This window comes from Delphinus delphis, chromosome 6 (assembly GCF_949987515.2).
Source record: "Delphinus delphis chromosome 6, mDelDel1.2, whole genome shotgun sequence".
Taxonomy (NCBI): domain Eukaryota; kingdom Metazoa; phylum Chordata; class Mammalia; order Artiodactyla; family Delphinidae; genus Delphinus; species Delphinus delphis.
In genome coordinates, this window is record NC_082688.1 from 95,953,950 (window position 1) to 95,978,946 (window position 24,997).

The 24,997-nt window shown below is 37.1% G+C and overlaps 1 protein-coding gene across 3 annotated transcripts in view; it reads left to right on the plus strand.

The window, feature by feature from the left end:
* The window catches only part of LOC132426755 (contactin-associated protein-like 3), a 187,730-nt gene that overhangs the window by 89,864 nt on the left and 72,869 nt on the right, over window positions 1-24,997 (plus strand). For 2 of the 3 annotated variants that reach the window (XM_060013541.1, XM_060013543.1), the window contains 5 exons: window positions 10,540-10,743; window positions 11,712-11,887; window positions 12,955-13,098; window positions 16,450-16,711; window positions 22,201-22,347. In XM_060013541.1, the coding sequence (XP_059869524.1) occupies window positions 10,540-10,743; window positions 11,712-11,887; window positions 12,955-13,098; window positions 16,450-16,711; window positions 22,201-22,347 (933 nt within the window). The remainder of the gene's footprint in view (window positions 1-10,539; window positions 10,744-11,711; window positions 11,888-12,954; window positions 13,099-16,449; window positions 16,712-22,200; window positions 22,348-24,997) is intronic. The other variant, XM_060013542.1, reaches the window with a different exon arrangement.

The window sequence follows — 24,997 nt, forward strand, 5'->3', positions numbered from 1 at the left end:
CAAAATACATTCCTCAATAGTAGTGGCTCTGTTTTGTCTTCATTCTTATTATTAATAATTACTCAAGTGTAGCACTTTGCATTTTTATTTTTTGCAGTAATTTAGTGTGATATGGTTTACAGCTCAAAGTGATAATTATTATCTTTTTTGATGTGTATTTCCACTGCTCTGTTGATAGTGAGAGAATGTCCAAATTGCTTATCTTGGCATTTAATGTCTCTTATATGCAACTTCTCTTTTCAGTTTCATCTTTTTACATTCCATTTACAATGATATTTACTATTCCTGTAAAAATTGCAGATTTTCATGGCTTCTTGGCTTGGCATATATATTTTCACTAACTGAAAAGCCCTTCCCCCATTTCTAGAGTAGAAATGGAGTGCATGGGGTCTTCTTAGAGTCCCTGCTGACCTGCATACCAAGGCTAGTGTCTGGCATGGGGTTCCTCCCTTTCCATTGCCCTGCCCCTCTCTAGCAGTCCCCTCCATCCAATGTCAGCATTCCCTATGTACTTATTCTAGCCTTCGTATTCCACTCTAAAAGGGTTTCTTTTTGAGTTTTCATCCACTTTCTTAAGTTTTCAACAACATTTACATACTGTCTGACCAATTCCAGGTTGACATCCTTGACACAGGTATCTGAAGCCCCACACATCTGGATAATCATCCCCAGTTCTACCCTCATTTCTTTAACGAGGTTGTTAGTCATCTTTTGGGTCTCTTCTGTCCCTTCTTTTCTGCCATCTAATTTGTCTCCCCATGTTCATGCTCTGTGTCATTCTCAAGTGTTCCTTGTCATATTGTGTTGTATTAGCCCCACTACTGTAATGTAATTTTATGTTTATCATTGTGTTTATTGTTTGAATACGAGAGGGAAGGAAGGAAGACAGGAAAGGAATAGGGAAGAAAGGAGAGAAAGAGTGCATAAATTATTAGAAACCTGGACTAGATAGGTACAGAATGGTAAGCCCCATGGGGATCTACAAGTCATCCATGTGGCACTGTAGTCCTGTGTCAAATCAGGCATTGAAAATCAAATTGGTTAAGAGGGAATAGAAGAAGGGAATAGAACATATAATTGCCTGTTTTAAAATCTTGTGTTTATTTAAAAGAATACATAAATCACAGCAAGATCTTTTTTGACCCACATCCTAGAGTAATGAAAATAAAAACAAAAATGAGCAAATGGGGCCTAATTAAACTTAAAAGCTTTTGCACAGCAAAGGAAACCATAAACAAGACCAAAAGACAACCCTCAGAATGGGAGAAGATATTTGCAAACTAAGTAACAGACAAAGGATTAATCTCCAAAATATACAAACAGCCCAGGCAGCTCAATATCAAAAAAACAAACAACCTAATCCAAAAATGGGCGTAAGAACTCAACATTTCTCCAAGGAAGTCTTACAGATGGCCAAGAGGCACATGAAAAGATGTTCAACATCACTAATAATTAGAGAAATGCAAATCAAAACTACAATAAGGTATCACTTCACACTGGTCAGAATGGCCATCATCAAAAAATCTACAAACAATGAATGCTGGAGACAGTGTGGAGAGAAGGGAACCCTCTTGTACTGTTGGTGGGAATGTAAATTGATACAGCCACTGTGGAGAACAGTATGAAGGTTCCTTAAAAAACTAAAAATAGAACTGCCATATGATCCAGCAATCCCACTACTGGGCATATACCCTGAGAAAACCATAATTCAAAAAGTCACATGTACCCCAGTGTTCATTGCAGCACTATTTACAATAGCCAGGACATGGAAACAACCTAAATGTCCACTGACAGATGAATGGATAAAGAAGATGTGGTACATATATACAATGGAATATTACTCAGTCATAAAAAGGAATGGAATTGGGTCATTTGTAGAGATGTGGATGGACCTAGAGTCTGTCATACAGAGTGAAGTAAGTAAGAAAGAGAAAAACAAATATCGCATATTAATGCATATATGTGGAATCTAGAAAAGTGGTACAGATGAACCTCTTTGCAGAGCAAGAATAGACACACAGACGTAGAGAACAGATGTGTGGACACAGGGAGGGAAAGTGAGGGTGGGATGAACTGGGAGATTAGGTTTGACATAAATACACTACCATGTGTAAAATAGATAGATAGTGGAAACCTGCTGTATAGCACAGGGAGCTCAGCTCGGTGCTCTGTAATGACCTAGATGGATGGGATGGGGGTGGGGAGGGAGGTCCAAGAGGGAGAGGATATATGTATACATATAGCTGATTCCCTTCATTGTACAGCAGAAACTAACACAACTTTGTAAAGCAATTATACTCCAATAAAAAAAAAAGAATACATAGACTGTTGCAGTGAAAAACATGTAGGTTTTATATAACAACATCAACATGTGTCAATATTTATAAACCTGTTGTTAACATTCTATAAAAATAATGTGTATTTTGAAATATTTAGGGAGAATATCAAGAGAAAAGTCTGCATATGGAACTTCCTTCTGTTCAGTACTGGTTCTGCTCTAAGTAGATTTCAGTTTAGAAAATGCATTAATAGGAACAGAAGAACATAGGATGAAAGGAGAAATAGTCACCATGACAAAGAAAAACTCGGGAAGTTAATAATGGTCTTTAGTCATATGAGAGAACACTGATCTGTATCATCCATTCCAATTATGGCAACAGTAGAAAATACTCAAACTCAATTAGAAAAAGTGTCAGTCAATTCAATACATGTTTACAGAGCTTTTACCCCATTCAAGGCCCCCAGCTGAATAAAATGAGTAAGGCACAATTTCTGTCCTCCAGGTGCTAGGGAGCCAGTGCAGGTGAGGGGAAATGTCTATGTTTTGTAGACCAGCCAAACTTGGGCATAGGTTTCTCATTCTCAATTTATGTTCAAGTATAAATAGAAGATAGATTTTTATCTAAGGGTAAAAACGATAAATTTTGCTAAACTTTGATAATATAGCCTTATGGTTTTATCTGATATTAAGTAGAAAAATATTAAAGTTAAAATAATATTAACCCTAAAATCATATGAAACAGAACAGCCTCTCATATTTTTGTATGTAATTTGTTACATACTAGACATTTGTTTAGTGCTATGTTAATTTATTTAATTTCAATTAAAGTTATTACACAATTACTCACTGATTTATTTTTAATCACCTCCCAAATTATTGCATCTAAAGGAATACATCTAAGGCTTTTGCTGAAAGTAAATATTGAAAGACATACCAATCCACATCTAATAAAGTGCAGCAAAACAAAGTGGGTTATAGTAACTAAATTAGTCTAAAGGAATAACTTCTAGGCACTTAAAATGTTATAATTTGCTACCAGAATTTTAATCCTGAAATGACCTGTGATGTTTGAAAAACCTCAGAGTTGGACAATAGGACCAATTATTAAGAAAACGGAATCAATCTCTTATCAGGAACATTGTTCTTTCACAAGTACATAAAACTTAATGAGTTTCAAATTTCTTTCTTGACCTGACTTACCCCACCCCTTAACCTATTCTTCTTCTAGTTTTCCTTGTCTTGGCTAATGATTCCATCATTCACAGGAACTTACACTAGACACATGGGAGTCACCTTTGACACATGTGTCCCTACACATCTAAAGAATATCAAATTCTGAATATGCTATCTCCAAATTATACCCTAAGTCGTTTCAAATCTCTCCAACTCAACTCACCCACATAATGCAACTCAAGACTCCCCAACAAACTCTTTTCTTTGCGTAAGTGGTTTACTTGGCTTGAAATACTTCTTCCCAAGTTTTTCACCTGTCTGTCCACATCCCATCATTCAGGTCTCCACTTAAATATCTCTTCCTCAGGGATGTGTTCCCTGACCGCTGGTACAAATTTGATTCCTCCAAATTCCTCTAAATTTGTTAAGTGTCTGGCTGGTCAGCCTATCAGTGCTTTACCACCAACAGCATTGAACTCTCAGGCTGGCTGCAATGTTGGCCTTCCCTTATTGCTTGTCACGGAGATAGCTGTTGTTGACAGTGTCCCTTGTGAAGGAATTTTCCATGTGCTTGGCTCCGCAGCCCTAGAAGCACAGTAGAAGTTCAGTGCCGAGGGGCTGGAGGTGGAGCAGCCTCTAGCTGAAAGAACACAGATTCCCACTGTCCTTATTAAGGTTCAGTAGATTTTCTTGAATATATGCTTCTAGATCTGTTATATGTCTGTGGTCAGTTTCCAGTGTCCTTTAGTTGTTATCCTTAACATTTTTTTTCAAGTTTTATCATTGCTTTTGAGAGGTAGGATTTGCCAGGCTTCTCACTCAGCCATTTAGAAGTCTCACCCTTTCAATTATTTTTAAAAGACATTTAAAATCTACATGATAATTTCCTTGTAAATCTGGTATTCTTCATTCCTTTGTATTAATCCATATTTCCAGTATCCTTTTCCTTCTGCCTCAAAGACTTCCTTTAATATCGCTTGTAGTGTGGATCTGCTGGTGAGAAATTCATTCAAATTTTGTATGTCTGAAAAAAGTTGTTATTTCACCTTCATTTTTGTAAATTATTTTCACTCAATATAGAATTCTAGGGTGACATTTTTCCATTTAGTACTTTCAAAATACTGCTCTGCTGTTTTTTCACTTGCTTTTCTTCTGGTGAGAAATTTACAGCCATCTGTGTCTATGTTTCTATGAGTGTGACATATCTGTTTTTCTCTAGCTGCTTTTAAGGTTTTGAGCAATTTGTTTCTGGTGTTCTTTGGTTTTGTTTTATTCTGTTTCTTGTGTTTGGAGTTCCTTAGGCTATTTGGATCGGTGGTTGTATAGTTTTCATCAGATTTGGAAAGTTTCAGTCATTGTTTCTTAAAATATTTTCTCTAACCTCCCCCGTCTCTTCTTCTTAAAGGACTCGATTACCACATATATGAGTTAAAGCACATATTAGGTTACTTGATTTTGTTTTGTCACACACCTCACTGATGTTTTATTTATTTTCTTAAATTATTATTTTTCCCTTTTAATTCCTTAGAATATTTCTATTGCTGTCTTCAAGTTCACTGATTTCTTCTTCTGCAGTGTTTAACCTGCCAGTAATCCCATACAGTGTATTTTTTCATCTCAGACATTGAAATTTTCAAATTTTAGTATCTTTTGTGTATCTATTTGACTTTTTGAACATATGGATGGCTGTTATAATAACTACCTTATTGTCTTTCTTTGCTAATAATAATCTGTGTCAATTCTGTATAAGTTTCAATTGATTTTTTTTCCTCAATATGAGTCATACTTTCCAACTTTTTTGTATGCCTGGAAATTTTCGATTAAATGCCAGACATTTTGATTTTTAGTTTATTGGATATTTTTGTATTCTTATATGCTTGAACTTTGTTCAGGAAACATTGAATTGAAGGGGATTTGATCCTTTTAGTTCTTGCTTTTAAAATTTGTTCGCTCACACCAGAGCAGTGTTTAGTCTAGGGCTCACTACTGAGGTAAGAACCTTCTGAGTACTCTAACCAAGGACAGTGAACTATGAGGTTTCCAGTCTGGATGATATGAATGGGCACTATTCCCAACCCCATGTGCATGTTAGCACTATTTCCCAATTAATCCTTTCAGATGGTTCTTTTCCCAGCATTGATGAGTTTCCTTACTTGCATGCACTGATCAGTGCTTTGCTGAAAGCTCAAGAGGGGTGTGTTGCAGATCACCAGTGTTCTCTCTGTTCATCTCTTTCCTCTCCAACCTCTGCCTATGGACTTCAGGTGCTTTGTTCTTACCAGGCTCTTGACTCTGTCTCCTCTACTCAGGGAATCTGCTGGGCTTTGCCCCAGTTTCTCCTTCCTGCTCTGTGAGATGGAAACTCTCTAATGCAGTGCCCCAAGGAGTTGTAGGGCTTATCTTGTCTGTCTCTCTTCTCTGCAACATCACTCTCCTTTATTGCTTGAAGTCAAATATCTTGAAAACTATTGTTTATGTTATTTCCTTCTTTTCTTTTTTTTTTTTTTTTTGGGTTGCTTCAAGTGAGAGAGTAAATCTGGCCCCTGTTACTCCATCTTGGTCAGAAGCAGAAGTCATCAATGCAGTTTTAACTGTTGCACCTCCTTTTCTTTGCCCACTGCTCTAACAATAATCATGTAGCTAATGCCCATTGTGGACTTGCCATGTTTCAGGCACTGCTCTACACACTGTATAGATATTAAGTTGTTTAGTAATCATATTAGTGCTGTGTGGGAGAGACTTCTTTATCCTTTTACAGTTGAGGAAACTGAGGCACAGAGAGGTTAAGTAAGTTTTCCACTATAGAACCAGTATTCAAAACCTTATAGGACAATTCCACAGTCCTTTCTCTGAGCTACTACTCTGTGTTATGAAGGGCTCTTTGTGGGAACAGATCCAGAGGCTGTAAATATATCAGCACAAATTTAGTCTCACTACTGGTAAAATAGATTTCCTTCCCTAACTGGCAAGTATATGTGGGGTTTACTTTAATAATATTGTTAGTGATGTGGTTATCAAAATATAGCCTCAGTTAATAAAACTAATGATTATAAATTAAAATCATGTAAAACTGGAAAAACATTTTCTACTTTCAACTAAGTATCATATTTCCTCCTACTCTTTTTTAGAATGTAGGTTCTGTACACTTACAATAGGGGAAACTATCACTTCCTATTTCAGTGCATAATAAGTGGCTTCTGTGTCAAATACCCCAATTATTTAAATAGTTGAATTACATACAAAAACATTTTTCATGAGGGCTTCTTATAAAAGTTAAGTATGATGCTAAGTGGTAGTTTAATGCATTATTTTGGTGGTTTCATTCAAATAAGTATGGTGGATTATTTATGGACATATACAATTTTATTTGTTCTTACAACAGTCCAATAGCAAAAATCTCATGCTAGTGGACCATTAGAAACAAGGTCACCTTAGCATTCATTACCAGTGACCTCTGAGATTTGAAAGTTGGCTTCTCTAGGTCACTCTGTGGTCAATGATATGAGGGTCAAGGAAGCCTCTACTCAGTGGAGATTAAAAACTCAAGGGGGGCCATCTGGGGCTCTCCCTCATCCACACTTGGAGAGCTCACTGCTGATGACCTACTGAGCAAAATACTCTCTATCGCAAAATATGAGTATATTTTTTTAATTTACACTTTTTAATCTATTGCTTTTACAAATCATGTTTGAGTAAAATAGTGCTAATTTTTTAAAAATTGTATTTACTGACTTGCCAATTTGTTTTCAGATATTCGGGTTACTTTATGAACATTTGTTAGTAAATGACATTTTATAAAATGGATTCTCTATGATGAGGCCTATAATTGACTTTCCAATCTAAACATTCCTGTTAGAAATCATCTTGTGATAATGCATATTCTTATTTATTGTGTGGGCTTAACTGGAGGGCTTCTTGATTAAGAGTGTAGCCCATTTTTTGAAGCATTGTTGGCTACTTCCCGATGACTCTGTGTAAATTTTACGTGAAGGGTATTGTATGATGATACGATACCTAGATTACCTTGATATTTTGCATTCTTTTCAAACATTTTCACTAGAGAAGAGCCTTTCTTTCTCCTACTTCCATCCTAGGCTGTAAGCTATTTCCTTGTCACTGTAGTTTCCTAGCAACCCACAATAAGACACTAGGATATCACAGGTGCAATGTGTTTTTTCACGACAGTAGAAGTGAGAAAGTGAGGGAAGAACCATCAGCTCCAGGAAGGCTGGGCCATGTCTGGCCATGTTTTATCCCAGCATCCAGCAGAGTTTGTGATACATAGAAGGTGCTACATCAATATCAACTGAAAATAAAACTGTACTTGTGGAATGGATGCAAATTGGGTTGGGGTTGGGGGAGAGGGAGGATGGAAAGAAAATGGTCTTTTAATAACAAAACGATATTACGCCAAAGCAAAATGCTTGCCAAAGTAGAATTTGAAGCTATGGAAGACTGTCTATATAGAAACCAATCTTTAATATTATACAAAAAATATATAACCAGGATCTGAAGTATTGACCTATTCTTTACCTTATAAAATATATATTCCAGAATAGCCACAAAGTGTAATGTATTATGCAACACAAAAGTCAAAAAAAAAATGAAATTTGTGATTTCCTATATAAAATAGGGTTTTCGATTTTTCAATCATAGAAAGATTGCAGAATGTCTGGTTGTGAGCTCATTCTTACTGCTTAACAATCAGAAACCAAGCACAGCAACCATCACTGGATGGTTCTGCAGATTGGGGGATGGCAAACTTCTTCTGTAAAGGACTGGCCAGCAAATACTTTAGGCTTTGCAGGCACATGTGCTCTCTGCCACCTACTCTTGGTTTTTAAGCTCGTTTTTCAACAAATCTTTAAAAATTAGCTCCTGGGACTGTACAATAACAGGCTGCAGAGGGATATGGGAAGCTTAACATTCCGGACTTCCAAAAGCAATTCCTGAATTTTATCTATCTCTATTAAACGTCTTGAATTGAGCTTAAGTTTATTATCATTTAAGATTTTAGTTAAAATCTCAGAACTGTTACAAAGTACATTATTTTTAAGTGGTTTTGCTTTACTCAGTTGGCTACCTATCTATATTATAATTTAGTCACTTGAGGCTTATAAAAAAATCTGTCAAAATACATGTTGAATCTGCCTCATAAGATATAATTGGATGACTCACATGTGGTTAATTGTTCTAGGTACAAGTGTTAGTGATCACATTAGAAGGAAAGTCAAAACATTAGGACAAAAGAGTTTTTTTAAGGCCATTCTTTTGCGTTTCTATCACCTAATAAATTTTTCACTACTCCATTTTGCTTGAGGGGAATATTCCAGGAAATATAATTTAGGTGCCTTAGAGCAGTGGTTCTCAAAATATAGTCACAGACAGGCAGTATCAACATCACTAGGGGACTTGTTAGAAATGCAAATTCTCAGGTCCCACCCCAATCCTGGTTAGACAGAGACTCTGAGATGGTGCCCAGCAATCTGTGTTTAACAAACACTCCAGGAGATTCTGATCCCAAGAAGATCAATATTACTATTACAAAGCAAAACAGCAACAGGGAAGATGAGGACAAAAATTATTCGATCAAAATAACCCTGGCAAAATCATTTATGGAAAAAAATGTATTAGCTAGCTGCAATAATAAGCCTTAATTATTATCATTGCCTTTCAGTGGCACATAAACTGTACTGCAAAAATGTGAAAGCATTTAAATTCTTTATTATCAAGTTTTCATTAGTTTGTCATCTAATACTCTAAGGGACATCATTTGAATTTGACAGAGTTATGTTTTTATCAGGCATGTTTATTTAATTATGCAATGAAGAATAATTATTTGCTTACACAACTTATAGACAGAGTGCAGTGTTTATATATTTTACACTATGTATGTGAATCAAACTTCTGAATTTTCAAAAGGTAGCTGCATAAAATGGATGATTCTTCTAAGTTGTGAACATAAAGTGTTTTCTGGAAATATTTTAGTTAATCTCAATAAAATGCAGGTCCAAGTATACATTAGTCACAACTTTTTGTGAAATTAAATAAACAACATCCTATCATTGGCTTGAAAGACGTCAGCTTCATATTTTATTGGCTTTCTCTTAGACCTTTATTTTTGACACAAATGTATTATTAATTAAAGAACAATTATGTCTTTTCTTTTTACTTGTGAAATAGGAAAAATATGACATTTTTCTGGGTAATAGAAATGACTTTGTGTGTATCTTGTTCTGTCTTCAGTTGGTTTCACTGTCTTTTTTATACTAATGATAAAATATAACTACTTAATATAAACTGAGTGCAAGTGACCTTGATAGTTGGAAAGATAGGACACTGTCAGAAAGTCGAAAGAACATGGCAGCAGTGTAGCAATGGCCTGCTGCAGCAGAACAATTTTCATAGTATGCTTAGGGTACAACACAAAATAGGTGTGCCCTTTTGTGCTGTCACTGGGCCGAAATGTTGGGAGAAAAATACATCCTGTTAACTGAAGACATTTTAATATGAGTTTAGGGTAGTATTTAGTATGTCTGGTGTCTTTATGTGTGTCTTTTATGGACAGACAAAAGTATATCAAAGTGACTGCTTATGTGGAAATTGTTAAAAGTCAATGCTGCTTGTTCAGAAACAATTAAGCCATTTACATTGAGTGACACTGGTATTTTACCTCTTACCAGTGTGTGAGAACTATTATAACTTTTCAGAAAAACAGAAATGTTGAATGATTGTTAAACATGCAAGGAGACTTTATTCAAGGGAGATGGACTTCAGCTTTTTTCCTGATCTTTATTATTTACAGGATGAAAATAGGCCAATAAAAGACAGGAGCAATTAGAATTATTCAATGAGAGTATTTCTAGATGATACATTTTGGGGACAATGTCAGAAAAGGTTAAGAGTGGAGTTTAGATATATCAACTACCAGTATCAAGAGAAAATTAGCAGTAGAGATTTTTTCCCCTGCATTAAACAAACCAGAGATATGCTATGTATGTGTATGTGTATGTTGACTTACACATTTCAATGCACTAATAAGACCACATTATACTTAGACCGGTTTTTAATGTCTTCCACTGTAGGATCTGAGATGGTTCATTTTGATGGGAAAAGTTCCTTGCTGTACACATTTAATCAGAAATCCATGAATCCAACAAAAGAAGTTATTTCTTTGAAATTTAAAACCAGAGAGAACAATGGGATTCTACTCCACAGAGAAGGACCAAATGGTAAACATATCACCCTGGAGTTAGTTAAAGGAAAACTCATCTTATTCCTTAATTCAGGTAAAAAACTACAAGGTGGTGTTTTTGGAAATACTATTTAGACAAAAGTATCTTTTTATAATGAATTTTTTCACAGTTAAGTAGTTAATTTAAAACCAGAATCCTTTTGGATGTGAGGGCGATCTGGCTGTGACACCTGTCACCCCATTGATTGCCAGGGTTGATTTGGCTGATCTGGCTGTCTAGGCAGGTGTTCCCTTCCACCCTCACTGCTCCATGTGCATCCCTCCCAAAGTTGTGGGCTCGGTCGAAGAGGACGACCTTCCCCGATAGAGAAGGACCGTTCTTCAGTCAAGGCTATACGAGTAGCTGTGCTCCCCTGCTAGAACCTCCAAACAAGCTCTCAAGATCCATTTGTAAGAGAACATAGGGTAGTCAAGCTTCCAAGACTCCAGTCACAACCAAATGAGTCACTGCATGTGGCAGTCTGCTTTTCTTTAAATTAAAAAAAAAAATCTTTTAAGAAAGAAAGCAGACCCTATAAATAATTACTCTGAAGACCAGAACTGTCCAGGCAAATGGAAACACGGTCACCTACAACTGAGTTATACTAAGAACAACATGTGTGTATCTTGAGTACGCCTTTATGTAAAAAGTTTTATAGCTTGATAATTGTATAAGATCAGTAGCAGATGCTCAATAAATAACCTGATAATATGATAAAGACAAGAGTGGCTTATCATAAATTTTTGAAGTAGTCTTATGAATGAGGTCCTAGGAAGAAAATATTTTCAAGAAAAATGAAAATTCAGTGCATAATAATAATAAAACAAGTAAGATAGAATATGTTACTCAAGATCAAAAGAAGATTGTATTTAGGACTAAGATAAAAGCAGCTGACCAGTTCATGGGATAAAATGATGTCAGGAAAGTGTAACTGTTGTGAGAAGTGCTGAACTTCAAAATATTGTAGAAATCTTGGTATTGAACTGGATGGAACAGTGCCTTTACCCTTCCTCTCTTTTCAGGAGATGCTAACCTGCCCTCCCCTGATGCCCTCATGCTGGGCAGCCTGCTGGATGACCAGCACTGGCATTCTGTCCTCATTGAGCTCCTCGATACAGATGTCAACTTCACCGTGGACACGCACACTCATCATTTTCGGGCAAAGGGAGAGTCCAGCTATGTGGATCTTGATTATAAGGTGTGAAAATGACTTTTTAAGTATTACAGATTTTATCACTTAAATGCGAAGTAAACTTCTAGAGAAAATACTACTACATAGAGAAATTCCCTTTCCTGGTAATTCAGAATTCTGGTAAAATATTCCCTATGGGTGATAATTGCACAGTGGGAGACGCATGCTTGAGCTATTGAGACATTTTATCCCTTACAGATGTTAGTCTTCACATGAGAGTAAATAGTCATTAAGTTTAGGAAATCTATACCTGAAGAGCTACCAATAAAACAAGGAACATTTTTAAATGCAGTTGTTTGCACTGTTCTTCTGTATTCCATCTGGTGTTTGGCTGGGAATATTACCTTGGAGATTTCTGTGTTTTAGGGCAATCCTAAACAGGAATAGCTACCTAGGATAACTTGGAGAAGTAATCACCGTCTATTCCAACCTGATTTTTTAAGTGACCAGAAAGCCAAATGCACACAACTCAGAATACTGTTTCTTGGGATTTTTAAAGGCCTAACAATATTTGCAGCATGTTGCCTATGGGTGTCTAACCTACACTGAAATGCAGCATTTGTTCTGCCAGTTCTGCTCAGTGCATCTCTCAGCAAGCCAGATTTCATCATTCATTTGGTATGCGTGTCCTCAGCAGCAAAGACCAGCTGGAGATTCTGGTTTTGAAAGATGTTATCAATGGCTTTATTATTCTAACCTATCAGAGTCATGGCAAAGACCAGGATCCTACAGGCTGGTTTATAAAGTAGAATATCATCACAGTAGGCTGCATTGTCACACAAATCAAGGTTTACCATGGACATAAAGATGCAGCATTCTTCATCAACAAAAATGACACAGAGCCATATGAGCAGCAAATTGTAAGAAGGATATTTAACTTATTTATCTAAATGTAATAAATAAAACATTGGTATATCTGCATATGAAGCTTCATTTGAAATTAACATGATAAGGTAAAATAATGCCAAATAGATTTGAGACAATTGTCACTGTACCTGCTGATCATACATGTTTAGGCAGATACTCAGAAAATCATTAAACAATATTATTTATGTCATTTTTTTCTTTCTAAGATCAGCTTCGGAGGGATTCCTCGACATAGAAAATCAGTGGCTTTCCCACATAAAAACTTTCATGGCTGCTTTGAAAATCTCTGTTATAATGGGGTGGATATCATTGATTTGTCCAAGAAACACAAACCACAGGTCCTCATCATGGTAAGAAAGTCTATATGCAAGTTCAAGAGAAAAGGGAGCTGTAATTTTTTTGGATTGATTCAGCTTTGAAATATACCTCTTCTGAAGGCAGGGAAGGTACAAATCATATGTACAGGTATCCTTGGGGGATTGGTTCCAGGACCCCCCGATTGGAGTAATCCAAGAATGCTCAAGTCCCTTGTATAAAATAGCACAGCATTTGCATATAACCTAGGCACATCCTCCCATATACTTTAAATTGACTCTAGATTACTTATAGTACCTAATACAATGTAAATGGCATATAAATAGTTGTAAATACAATGCAAATGATATGTGAATAGTTGCTGGCGCAGGGCAAACTCAAGTTTTGCTTTTTGGACCTTTCTGGAATATTTTTTCTAAATATTTTCCTGGTTGGTTGAATACGAGGATGCAGATCCTGGCATAAAGAGAGCCTACTGTACTTTTTCGTTCATGTTTGGTTTAATTTTTATATAGGTATGGAAACAGATGAATACTTTCACAAAGATGTTAAAGTACAATCATATAAAGCTTTTTAATGCAGAGTCTTTTTTTTTTTTTAGTTAATTAATTTATGCGTTTACTTTTGGCTGCATTGGGTCTTTCTTCCTGACATGCAGACTTTCTCTAGTTGCCGAGAGTGGGGGCTACTCTTCGTTGCGGTGCACGGGCTTCTCATTGCAGTGGCTTCTCTTGTTGCGGAGCATGTGGGCTTTAGTAGTTGTGGCACGTGAGCTCAGCAGTCATGGCTTTCGGGCTCTAGAGTGCAGGCTTAGTAGTTGTGGCACACGAGCTTAGTTGCTCCACAGCATGTGGGATCTTACCGGACCAGGGATCAAACCCATGTCCGCTGCATTGGCAAGCGGATTCTTAACCACTGCGCCACCAGGGAAGTCCATGTCTTTCTCTTTGATTGGTTTCCTCTTCCTTCTTTCTCCCTTCTTTCCACATGGCTAGTCCCTCCATCAAGCTGAGACGTTACTAAGCTAGCATTTGTCCTTCCTTCTTTGGTCCGTAATATTATACTGATCTATAAAGGAATCCTGTATAGATAAGTACACTCATACTCACACATGTATTTATGAATTTATATGCCTCCACATTTGGCACTGTTTAAAAAAAAATCATTTTAAATAAGCTTTTCTCCATCTTGATTTTCTAATTCAACTATACCTTGTAAGAATTCTTTTCAATTATCAGGAATAGTTCCACGTTAGAATTTCTACGTCACTTTCCATTATGAAAGTGTACCATTATTTATTTAGTCATTTCCTACCCAAGGCATCTGCTTTATCTCTACTTTTTTACAACTATAAGCTCACAATTACACATGTGTTTTCAGATACTGGGGGCTTTCATTTTGATGGGACAAAGTTCGGAAAGTAGAATTTCTTGGTTGAAAGTTTGAAACAGTTTTAAATTTTAGTAAATGTTGTTGGATTGCCTTTCAAAAAGCTATAACATGACACTTCCCACCAGCAAAGTATGATAGAGCCCTTCCATTACATCTCAGGCAGCCACATGTTCCACATCTGTTAGACTCTTGCCAGCTCAAGGAACATGAACTAATATCTCATTGTTACTTCATGTTTATGTGACTACTGGTGAATTAAATAATCTTTTCACCTGTTTCTTGTCCATTTGGATTTGCTTTTCTGATCATTGTTCAGTCTTACTGTTTTCCCTATTTTTTATTTTATTTTTTAACTTTTTGTTAATTTGCAAGAGAGTTTTATATTTGATAGATAATCCTTTGTCATTCATAGTCCATATATTTTTTCCAGATTTATCAATTTTATATTAAATATCATATATGTTAAGTATATAAATATTTTTATTTGTATGTGGTCAGTAGGTCTGTGTATTTCTTTATAGCTTTGGAATGTCTCTAAAATTCTATAACCTATACATGGTCTCATGGATTTTCTTGTAAGAATTTTTAATTGGTTTTATTTGTCTATTTATTTTTAATTTTTTAAAAATTAAGTCTGATTGTCTGAAATTTATTCTTTATGTGATATATGATAAAGTTTAATTTTTATATGCTGCCTTATTGATATCCATTTGTTCCTACACTATTTAGTAACTAACCCAAACTTTATCCCACATAGTTGAATTTCATTACATACTAACTTTACATATATTCTCAGATCTTTTTGTGGGTCCCTTATTCTGTCCCACTGCTATGTCTATTCCTATAGTAATAACACAGTGACTTGATTACAGTGACTTCATAGTATGCTTTGCTATCTGGTAAGTTAAGTTCTGCTTCACTGTTTTTCTTTGCATTGTATTTTTTGGAGAGAAAGGACAATGTTTAGGCATTTATTCTTCTATCTGAAATTTATGAAAATGTTTTAATCCCAGGGAAAATTTTTGTAGAGATCTTAGTTGGAGTTACATTAAGTCCTTCCCATCCAGACACTATCATTAAAAATAGTTTGGAGGGCTTCCCTTGTGGCACAGTGGTTAAGAATCCACCTGCCAGTGCAGGGGACACGGGTTTCAGCCCTGGTCCGGGAAGATTCCACATGCCGCGGAGAGGCTAGGCCTGTGAGCCACGGCTGCTGAGCCTGAGCGTCCGGAAACTGTGCTCCGCAACAGGAGAGGCCACAACAGTGAGAGGCCCAAGTACCGCAAAAAAAAAAAAAAAAAAGTTTGTTCCTGGAGCAATAGAAGTATCCTAGGGATTAAAAGCGTCTTTAAAAACAGAATTATATAAAAAATAAAAACAACGTGCTAGGCAGGTCAGATCTTAGGCTGACTGATCACCCTCGGTGACTTGGTTTGTGAGAGCTTTGGAGACAAAACCAGCCTGCCTATGGCAGGACCAGCCTGGCCATATCCTTTTCTTCAGACGCACAAAAGCGCATCTCCTACCTAGAGTAAGATGTACCTGTTACCTGGGTGACACACTTATAATCTCATTTACATAACCAAGGCAAGTACAAGAAAGTTCTTGGTGTAAGTTATTCTTGGTGCTAGCCTTCACATTGGATAAAAACATCTAGTACCTCAAGGGAAGAAAACTGTCTCTTCTACTCTTGTATCCCACACCCAGCATTAGGCCTGGGAGAGATGTGGCTTGGGATTCCTTTGCAAATGCTGAGAAATGGAGAAGATGGACAATTTCTAAGAGACTCAGAAATAGGTTTGTCCAGCTGAACAGTGCTTAGAGGGACCTATAAGGTAAATCTGGATTTAAGTTTCATGGGGAAGCCTAATTTTTAAAGGCCTAGATTGCTGGATCATTGATAAGAAATTCTGTAAATTTTGGAAAATCTGTTGTCAATGAAATGGAAACATCCGTCCTGTGTCTTCCTAAAGCCTCTTTCACTGTATTCACAGGGAAATGTGTCCTTCTCCTGCTCACACCCGCAAACTGTCCCCATGACTTTCCTGAGCTCCAGGAGTTACTTGGCTTTGCCAGGCACCTCCGGAGAGGACAGAGTGTCTGCCATCTTCCAATTTCGAACGTGGAACAGAGCAGGGCTGTTGCTGACCAGTCAGTTTCAACACAGGTCAGGAGCTTTCATCCTTGTTCTTAATGATGGAAAACTCAAGTTGAGTCTCTCCCAGCCTGGACATCCAGTAAGGGACGTCACAGCAGGTAATAAACATCTTCTCTGTGATGATGTATAGGTATTTGACATGACTGTACCTTCTTACATGTAAACCTAAGATTGGTGATCTCTAAAGTAAATGAATGACTGAATCCATGAGATATTCATAATCCCACTAGAGGGAACTAGATTCTTTTTTCCTTTGAAATAGGTAACTCCAGGCTGTTGGTGTCAGTCAATGTGACAGAAGTTTACCTACATCAAAGCATAATTATCAAAAAGTTTAAAACTAAATGATTATCAACTTGTGGTTACCAAAGGGGGAGGAGAGGGAGGGATAAATTAGGAGTTTGGGATTAACAGATATGCACTGCTATATATAAAATGGATAACCAACAAGGACCTACAGTATAGCACAGGGAACTATACTCAATATTTTGTGATAACCTGTAAGGGAAAAGAAACTGAAAATGAATATATGTATTTATATATGGCTGAATCACTTTACACCTGAAACTAACACAACATTGTAAATCAACTATACTTCAATAAAAAAATAAAATTAAAAAAAGAAAAAAGATTATAGGTTTGTAGTCAGTAACTAGCAGTAAACTTGAAGTACTAGAAGACATTAGCCTAATCCCAAGTAGTCTTGAGAAAATAGATTTCTTTGAACTGCCTTTTAAACCTATATACACATTGATTTTCAAAATAATGTAAGTTATTTTTCCCTCTTACATCAGAGCCGCTGCTTCCTTTGTACCTACTTGTTTTTGATAAGGCTTCTTCTAACTGGGTGAATGTTCTGTAGTTTTCTGAGAAGAACCTGTTTATTTCTAGACTCACTTCTAAGTCATGTTACTTTTGAACTTTAGGGACTGCTTTGCATTTAAAAGTGATAAAATTTAAACCCAAGCAGGACCATGACATGTCATTCCCTGAATGTTGAATGTGAAAGGAATATCTTGCCTGACCTATGATAATCAGATTTGGACTGAAAAGCTGGGAATGAAAATTAAATTTTCCCTTCTTTTTATAAATAAAAAATATGTGATGGCCAGCATGCAAATGAACTGAGTTGATAGTGTCAACTCAGATTCAGTAAATTGCCTAAATCTTGGTTTGTGTAGATTTATAATTTACATGTAATATGAGCTAAAAGAGATAGCTTTTTAGTGTTGTTTCACATGGGTACACACCACCCTTTCTCCCAACACACATATATATTAGTTATTGAATTTTTGGTAAGCTGGCACTGACACATTACATAAATATTTTATTGCACCACTTTTTAAGGTTTTACAGTGTAGTGTGCTATTCTTCAGAAGCAAAACCAAAGAGAAATTTCTCATGATGCTTGCTGCTTGCTTAAGTAGCACATAAAGGGGAATCTTTTATACATTTGAAATAGTTGAAAAATAAAACAGGCTGCAGTTTTTTTCCACTTTAAATCTTGTATCAAGTACCCAACCCATGTGTCAGATTGAAACTTAAATTTCATTAAATGACATTGAAAAGACATCTTTTAACGTATTTCCAGGTTTTAGATAATTTTTCCCAATAGTTACCTCAAGATAGTTCTGAAGAGATTGAGAAATGTACCAAGAGTGGATAATCTGGTGCATGTGTGTTCATATGGCTGAGCCCAGGTGGGGAAGGGTCGTGGAAATAGAGGAAATGTGGGAGCAACAGAGGAAGAGGGAGAAAATGAGCGTGCGTGTTCACCGATGGAGTTCCCTTTATGTAAGAAAAGACACAATTCCACCCTTTGCCAAATTGTCTCTACTGCTGTGGTCATTATCTCCTATTATTAGAATAAATTACGTGGCTTAAGCAAGTGAGCGGGATGTATCAGAGGATTCCCATTCCATGCATGTTTCTAAGTCTGCCTCTGCCCCTTTGATATATAGCCCACTTCTTCTCCTGAAGCCTCAGTGTCCTCATCTTTAAAATGACACTAATAAGAGTTATGGTGAGAATCCAGGGATATAACATATATAAACTCTTAGCACAGCACTGTTTATTAACAACTTCTGGTTATTAATATTTCAACACTAGTCCCACAACCATGGCATCCCCCCAGATTGAAGCCTTTCGAGGGGCTGGAGGAGTGTAATAGAGCTAGCATCATCTTCATAGTAGCACAAATCAAAAATACAAAATCTACTCTCTGGTCTCCATTCAACCTTTGACAATAGTGTTGCCTGGGAAACAGGCTGTCCTTTCATCGGAAGTGAGCCGAGTTGCAATCACACTAAAGAAAAACAAAGGATGAGAATTATAATGGATAGATGGAGAAAATGAATATAAATGCCTGCATTTATTTTTAAATTAGAATGACCACTTTTTCTAAGAACAGTCTTGTATTATATAGGCGAATGGCATCTATTACAAATTGAAGGAGATATTCTGAGGGCTTTCTGCAAGTTCTCCCAAGAAATAACTCTATATGCTAGATAGGTAGAGAGGGAGAGAGGGAGACAAAGGAGGGGCAAAAAGGTGAGAGAGGGGGAGAGAGAGAAAGAGAGAGAGGAAATAGTTCGCAAAATCAAACTAAATACTGGGTTTTAATGACAGATTTTAAGTGGACATAGTTGTCATACTGACAGGTATACTATGTAACCTTTAAGAGAAACACCAAACGATAAGACTGGAAGGAACATTTAGAGATTTTTGTTGTTGTTGTTGTTCATTCTCTTTAGCTCTAGGATTACAGAACTTCTTTCAAAACTTTATATTTCAATTTCATAATATATGTTTTAAGTGTCTAACCTAAATCCTCCATATTCTAGTTCTCGGCTTTTCTCATGATCTTTCATGAACCAATGTTGAGTTTTTGAAAATGTTTCTGGCTTCACAAATGTAAAACAAAAAGCAAGAATCTAACATTTTTATTGTGTGTACATGTGCATGTGGTAGAAGTAACTAGTGACTTTAAAACTGTCCCCTCCCTGAAAGTGAGAAAGTGTTGGGAAGTATCATAACTAATGTTTCTGAGAAAAACAAAGTTATAGCTGTTTTCGCAACAGGATCTTTGACCTTCTGTGTCATGTTAGAAACATTTCCCATTCAGGTGGATCTTGAGTCCGTGTCAAAGTCATTAGTGAGAGATCAAGCAGGAAAAAAAAAGCTGGTTTGAAGAGCATTTGAGAGACATGGATTCACATGGTCAATTGGGCTATACATACCAAAATATTATATTAAATTAGATAGGACTGGTTAACTTTCTCCCAGGAATACCACCATATTTGGCAGGGTGGGGGGTGGCTAACATCTCCATTGAACTCTAACATAACTTCTAATTCTCACAGGTTGACTTCTAAACTTACAGAGCTGTAAACAGTCTGTACCTTTATCATTCATAAAATATATTAGTTAAATATATTGGGACATTCCCGAAGATGCTCAGATTAGAGTCATGCCAGCTGACTAGCATGCTCACACATGGCATCAAAAAATCAAGCAGTCATCCCACTGTTGTTTTTCAGTGAGTGAAAGTATTTCTTTATGACCCCCTTCCCTGTTGACCAACATAACTTCTAAAGATTCCAATTATTCCCCTCCCCCCTACCCCCTTAATTGAAACATGCATCTCTTGGGACTGCTGTGGGAGTTGCAGTGACTTCCTGTGAAGGGGAAGAATCCCTTGCCCTTGGCCAAGTGACTTATTTTGGCCAATGACATGTGAGCAGAGGGGGCCTGGGCCACATCTGAGTAGAAGCTGCCAACGCCATAGCAAGATTCTCCCAAGTGCCGTTTTCTCTAAGTCGTGAGACAGGGATGGGGGCTGTGCATTAGCCTTGGTCCTGCGTGAATAAGTGCCTGGAACACAGAGGCCAGAGACCCAGCTGGCCTAGGGCCAGAGCAAGAAACAAACCCTAGTTGTTACTCATTGAAACTTGGTGGTTGTTTGTGTCCACAAAATAACCTAGTAGAAACTAACACAAATTGTCTGGGTGAGTGTACTGGGACAAGTACTGCTTATGGATTTATCTGCATGACACAGCATAGGTTTTTCATTCAATAGAAGACGCAGCAGGTAAGTCTGTAGGAGAGTCATGCATAGTTGGTAGCTCGTCAACAATTCAACTAATTGGCCATTCTCAACTCCACCACTTGAAGAAAATATAGATATTTCTTCTCACGGATTCAAGAGACAGTGCTGCTTTTAAAGGACTGATAATCTTTTTTTTTTAAATAATAATGTAATAATAGCTTGATATACTGTATCAAATTTGGAAAAAGAATAGAAAATGTAAAAATGACATAAAATGAAAAACACAATTCCCTCATCCAAAAATGAAGGTTAATATTTAAGAATATTTCTTGCCACTCTTTTCCATGTTTATATAATGCTTGAATATGTACCCACACACACATACTTTAATGTAATGCTTTTATAACTTTATATTCTATGAATTTTCATGTTTTATTAATACTTAAATTATTATTATTATTATTATTATTTTTTTTTTTTGCTGTACGCAGGCCTCTCACCGTTGTGGCCTCTGCTGTTGCGGAGCACAGGCTCCGGACGCGCAGGCTCAGCGGCCATGGCTCACGGGCCCAGCCGCGCCGCGGCATGTGGGATCTTCCCGGACCGGGGTACGAACCCGTGTCCCCTGCATCAGCAGGCGGACTCTCAACCACTGCGCCACCAGGGAAGCCCTTAAATTATTATTTTTAAAGACTGCCAGTATATTTTTTTCTAAATAGTCTACCCAGATTATTATAGATAATGACAATATACGAAAGTAAGAAAAAGTTTTTATTTTTATAACATATTTTTGGAAAATACCTGTACTTCTCAACATCTCAAACTAGATGGACTAGATGAGACTGAAATACGTCTGATGCCATGTAATTGGAAATATTTTATCATTTCATGATTGTTCAGGGTCACTCATGGAAATGAGTGGCCCTAAGACTTGAAGAAGCCAATGCTGCACTTTCCAAGGCAGAATGTTTGGGCGATCCACTCTTGTTTCCTCTTTACCCCTTTCCTTCTGATTTCTTTCTTTTCTTTTCTATTTGCACATTTCTGACTAAATTGAGTGATGAGAAAGTGAAAAACACCCCTGGCAGTGTGCATATAGGCTGTAATATTCCTAACTGAACATAATAATTTTTGTTACTACGTAAACAAGTACCAGACAGGCCAGTCCATGACTGTGGTGGATAAGATGCAAGGACCCTCTGCAATTACAAAATTTATTCAACAACCCCCTCTTCCTATTGACATGGGTAGCACTTTCCTCTAGATTAGAGTGACCAGCATACCACATCACCTAATTGCCTACTTAGAGCCCCCTAGCCAAGCCCACATCTACCCTACACCTCTCTCTGTCTCTTTGTGTCTTCCGTGGTGTTCTCCATTGCCCAGCCAGCTAAATGACCTGGGTGAGGTTCAGGTGAGTTCTTGGTGGTCTGTGGCAGGTGGTCCAAGGTAGGTATATTGTTTTCAAGTACTTGCTCTGTTTAGAGGCATCTGTAGGGTTTATAGGAATCTCTTTTAACCCATTTTGTTTACTTCCAGGTGCTGGATTGAATGATGGGCAGTGGCATTCTGTGTCCTTATCTGCAAAAGGGAATCACCTGAGTGTGATGGTGGACGGTGAGGCAGCCTCCATGGCTCATTCCCTGCGTGGGCAGATTGATTCAGGCGACACCTATTATTTGGGGGGTAAGTGAAAGGAACTGAGCTACACTGGCAATCAAACCATCATTATCTTTCTAGCTCCTGCCTTCTAACCCATGTTGTTAAATGAAAATTATTACCAAAGAATGATTTTTCTCTTTCAGTTGTAGTCATTGGGAATGCTGAGTGGACAAAGATGATAAATGATGGTCTCAAATGCCAGTCTACTAGTTGGCTTTGTTTACAAGTGCACGTAATAAGATTGGTTTTAAATTCAGCACCTGTTTTCAACTATGGCTGTACATTGCAATCACCCAGAAAGCTTCAGAATTCTGATGCTTCGCTGCATCCCCAGAAATCCTGATTGAATTGGTCCCGAGACCTGGACAACAGGTTTCTTGATGCTCTCTGGGTGATTCTGTGTGCAGACAATATCGCAAGTCATTGCTCTCTCTCTCACCCTTAATACCTTGCCATAGGGAATTTTCTTAATGCCAAGTGACCCTTGTAACCTTTCCTTCAGATTTTATGTGTCAAGTTTATTGCTTCATGTGGGTGTTCTTCTTCTGTCTGTTGGCTTCTCTTCTGCCTGGAGCCTGGCTACTCAATGTGTGGTCCATGAACCAGCAGCATCTGTATGACCTGGAAGCCTCTTAGAAATGCAGATGCACTGTCCCTGACTTCCTGACCAGAATCTGCATTTCACCAAGATCCCCAGGTGGTTGCACTTTAAATTTAAGAAACATTCTGTTCCCACTGCCTGTACAAAGGGCATCATTATATACAACAGAGGAAGGAATTAATTTAATGGCTATTAATATGTCACTCATGGCTTAGTGATGGATTTTACCAAGACAGCACCAGGCTGTCTCCCCGGGACTGTAGTGTATGGGTGTTTGCTTGCTTAGTGGATTTTGCCTGAGTCCATCCAGGATCTTTTCCATCAGGGAGGGGGAACTTCTGAAGGTAATAAATCTCCAACCCTGGGGCATTCGAGTGAAAACTCCTGAGCCGCTGGAAGCTTAGAACTGTCACCTGTAAGATTTATTTTTTAATCTTGGCTTGAAGTCCTCTCTGACGTTATTGCTGTTTTGCACTTTATACGTGTTTTTTTCTAAAATAAGTTTGGAATCATGGTGGAGATAGCTTGATAGCCCCACAAGAGAGTCTAAAATTCTCCCTTGAGAACTGACAACAAGCACATCAACCATGGATCAGGTTGGTTAATCTTTCAAGTCCCCTAAAGCAACCTTTCCTGTGAAAGGTGGAAACATGCCAGCAGCTTTAAAAGATCAGAAATGCTTTCTTTCCTTGCTTGTTAAATGTGACGCATTTCTGACCCAGATACTCTTTTCAAACTTTACACTTCTGATGGATTTTATAGCTCTGGAGAGAAACAGATTCCTTCAAAACTAAATAAAGAATTTATCCAAGAGCTCTAATTTAAAAGTTAAAAGATTTTGAAGCACTAAAAGATACAGAAAGAACAATCTGTGCTCTAGTGTTTAATGCACTAAATAAAATACCTTTAACATTTTGTATTAAAAAGTAAAAAAAAAGTACTTTTCGAATCATCTTTCATGTTGAACATTCTACATACTCAGAATGTGGAATGTACAGCTACGTGAGAGTAGGTACGTTCCATAAATATTTACATACTGATGTGACATGAGTCAGTCATTACTATGAAATAAGTCATATGCACACATTTTAAGAAGACTACTATTGTTTCCTAAAAGAGTATATGTAGGTGCATCCCCTCATTTACAAAATTAACCACTACAACACATTTGAATCTTCCCTTGCTCCTCCAGACTTTCATTCCCCTAGTTAAGTATTACCCTGCTTTCATTAAACCAATCTTTGTATTGTTTTTCTTTGTAATCTATCATGTATGTAGGTAACTTTAAACAATAAATTGTCTTGTGTTGCCTTGCTTTTAACTTTATAAATAGGATATTCCTGTATACATTCTTGTGTGACTTGCATTTTTTTTGTTCTACATTAGTTTTTGAGGTCCAGCCATGTAGATATGAATAGCTAATCAATTTTCATGGCTGTATGCTTTTTGATGCATATTATACCATGTTTTACACACCTATTTCACCATTTTATGTTAATAGACATTTTGATTGTGCCCATTTTTTATTATAAAAATGCTATAAATATTGGTACAGCTGCTAAGAACCATCTTGCCAGTGATTTTTAAATTTTCCTTATGCACAAACTATCTGACATTCCTAACAAGTACAGTCAATTTAGTGAGACAACAGTCAGTACCATGGTTTTAGTGGCACGCTCCAATGGTTAAGATGAATGAATGCTCGAGAACCCAGTTGTCACACTGGTTGTGCACATAGACCCAGCCGTTGGCTCCACTAATATCTATGAAAGGACCCTAGAGCTCTAGAGGAAATGTGTTGAAAAATGTATAAGGAGTCTTTCTTGTGTATTTTCATAAAATTGTGCTGATGTGCAGGCTGTCTTGTTAATATAGTTTCCAAGAAGAAAGTGTCCCTAAGATGAGTGGAATTACAAAGTTTAAACATTCCATGAGACAGTATAATGACTTTTCTTCATTACAACTTTCCTATTTTTCTGATGTAATTCTGTGTTGGCACTGAGTGGCAAAAACAGAACTTGCAGTCACAGCACTTTCTTCCTAACCAATGTATAAATTTAGAGTGACCTCTAT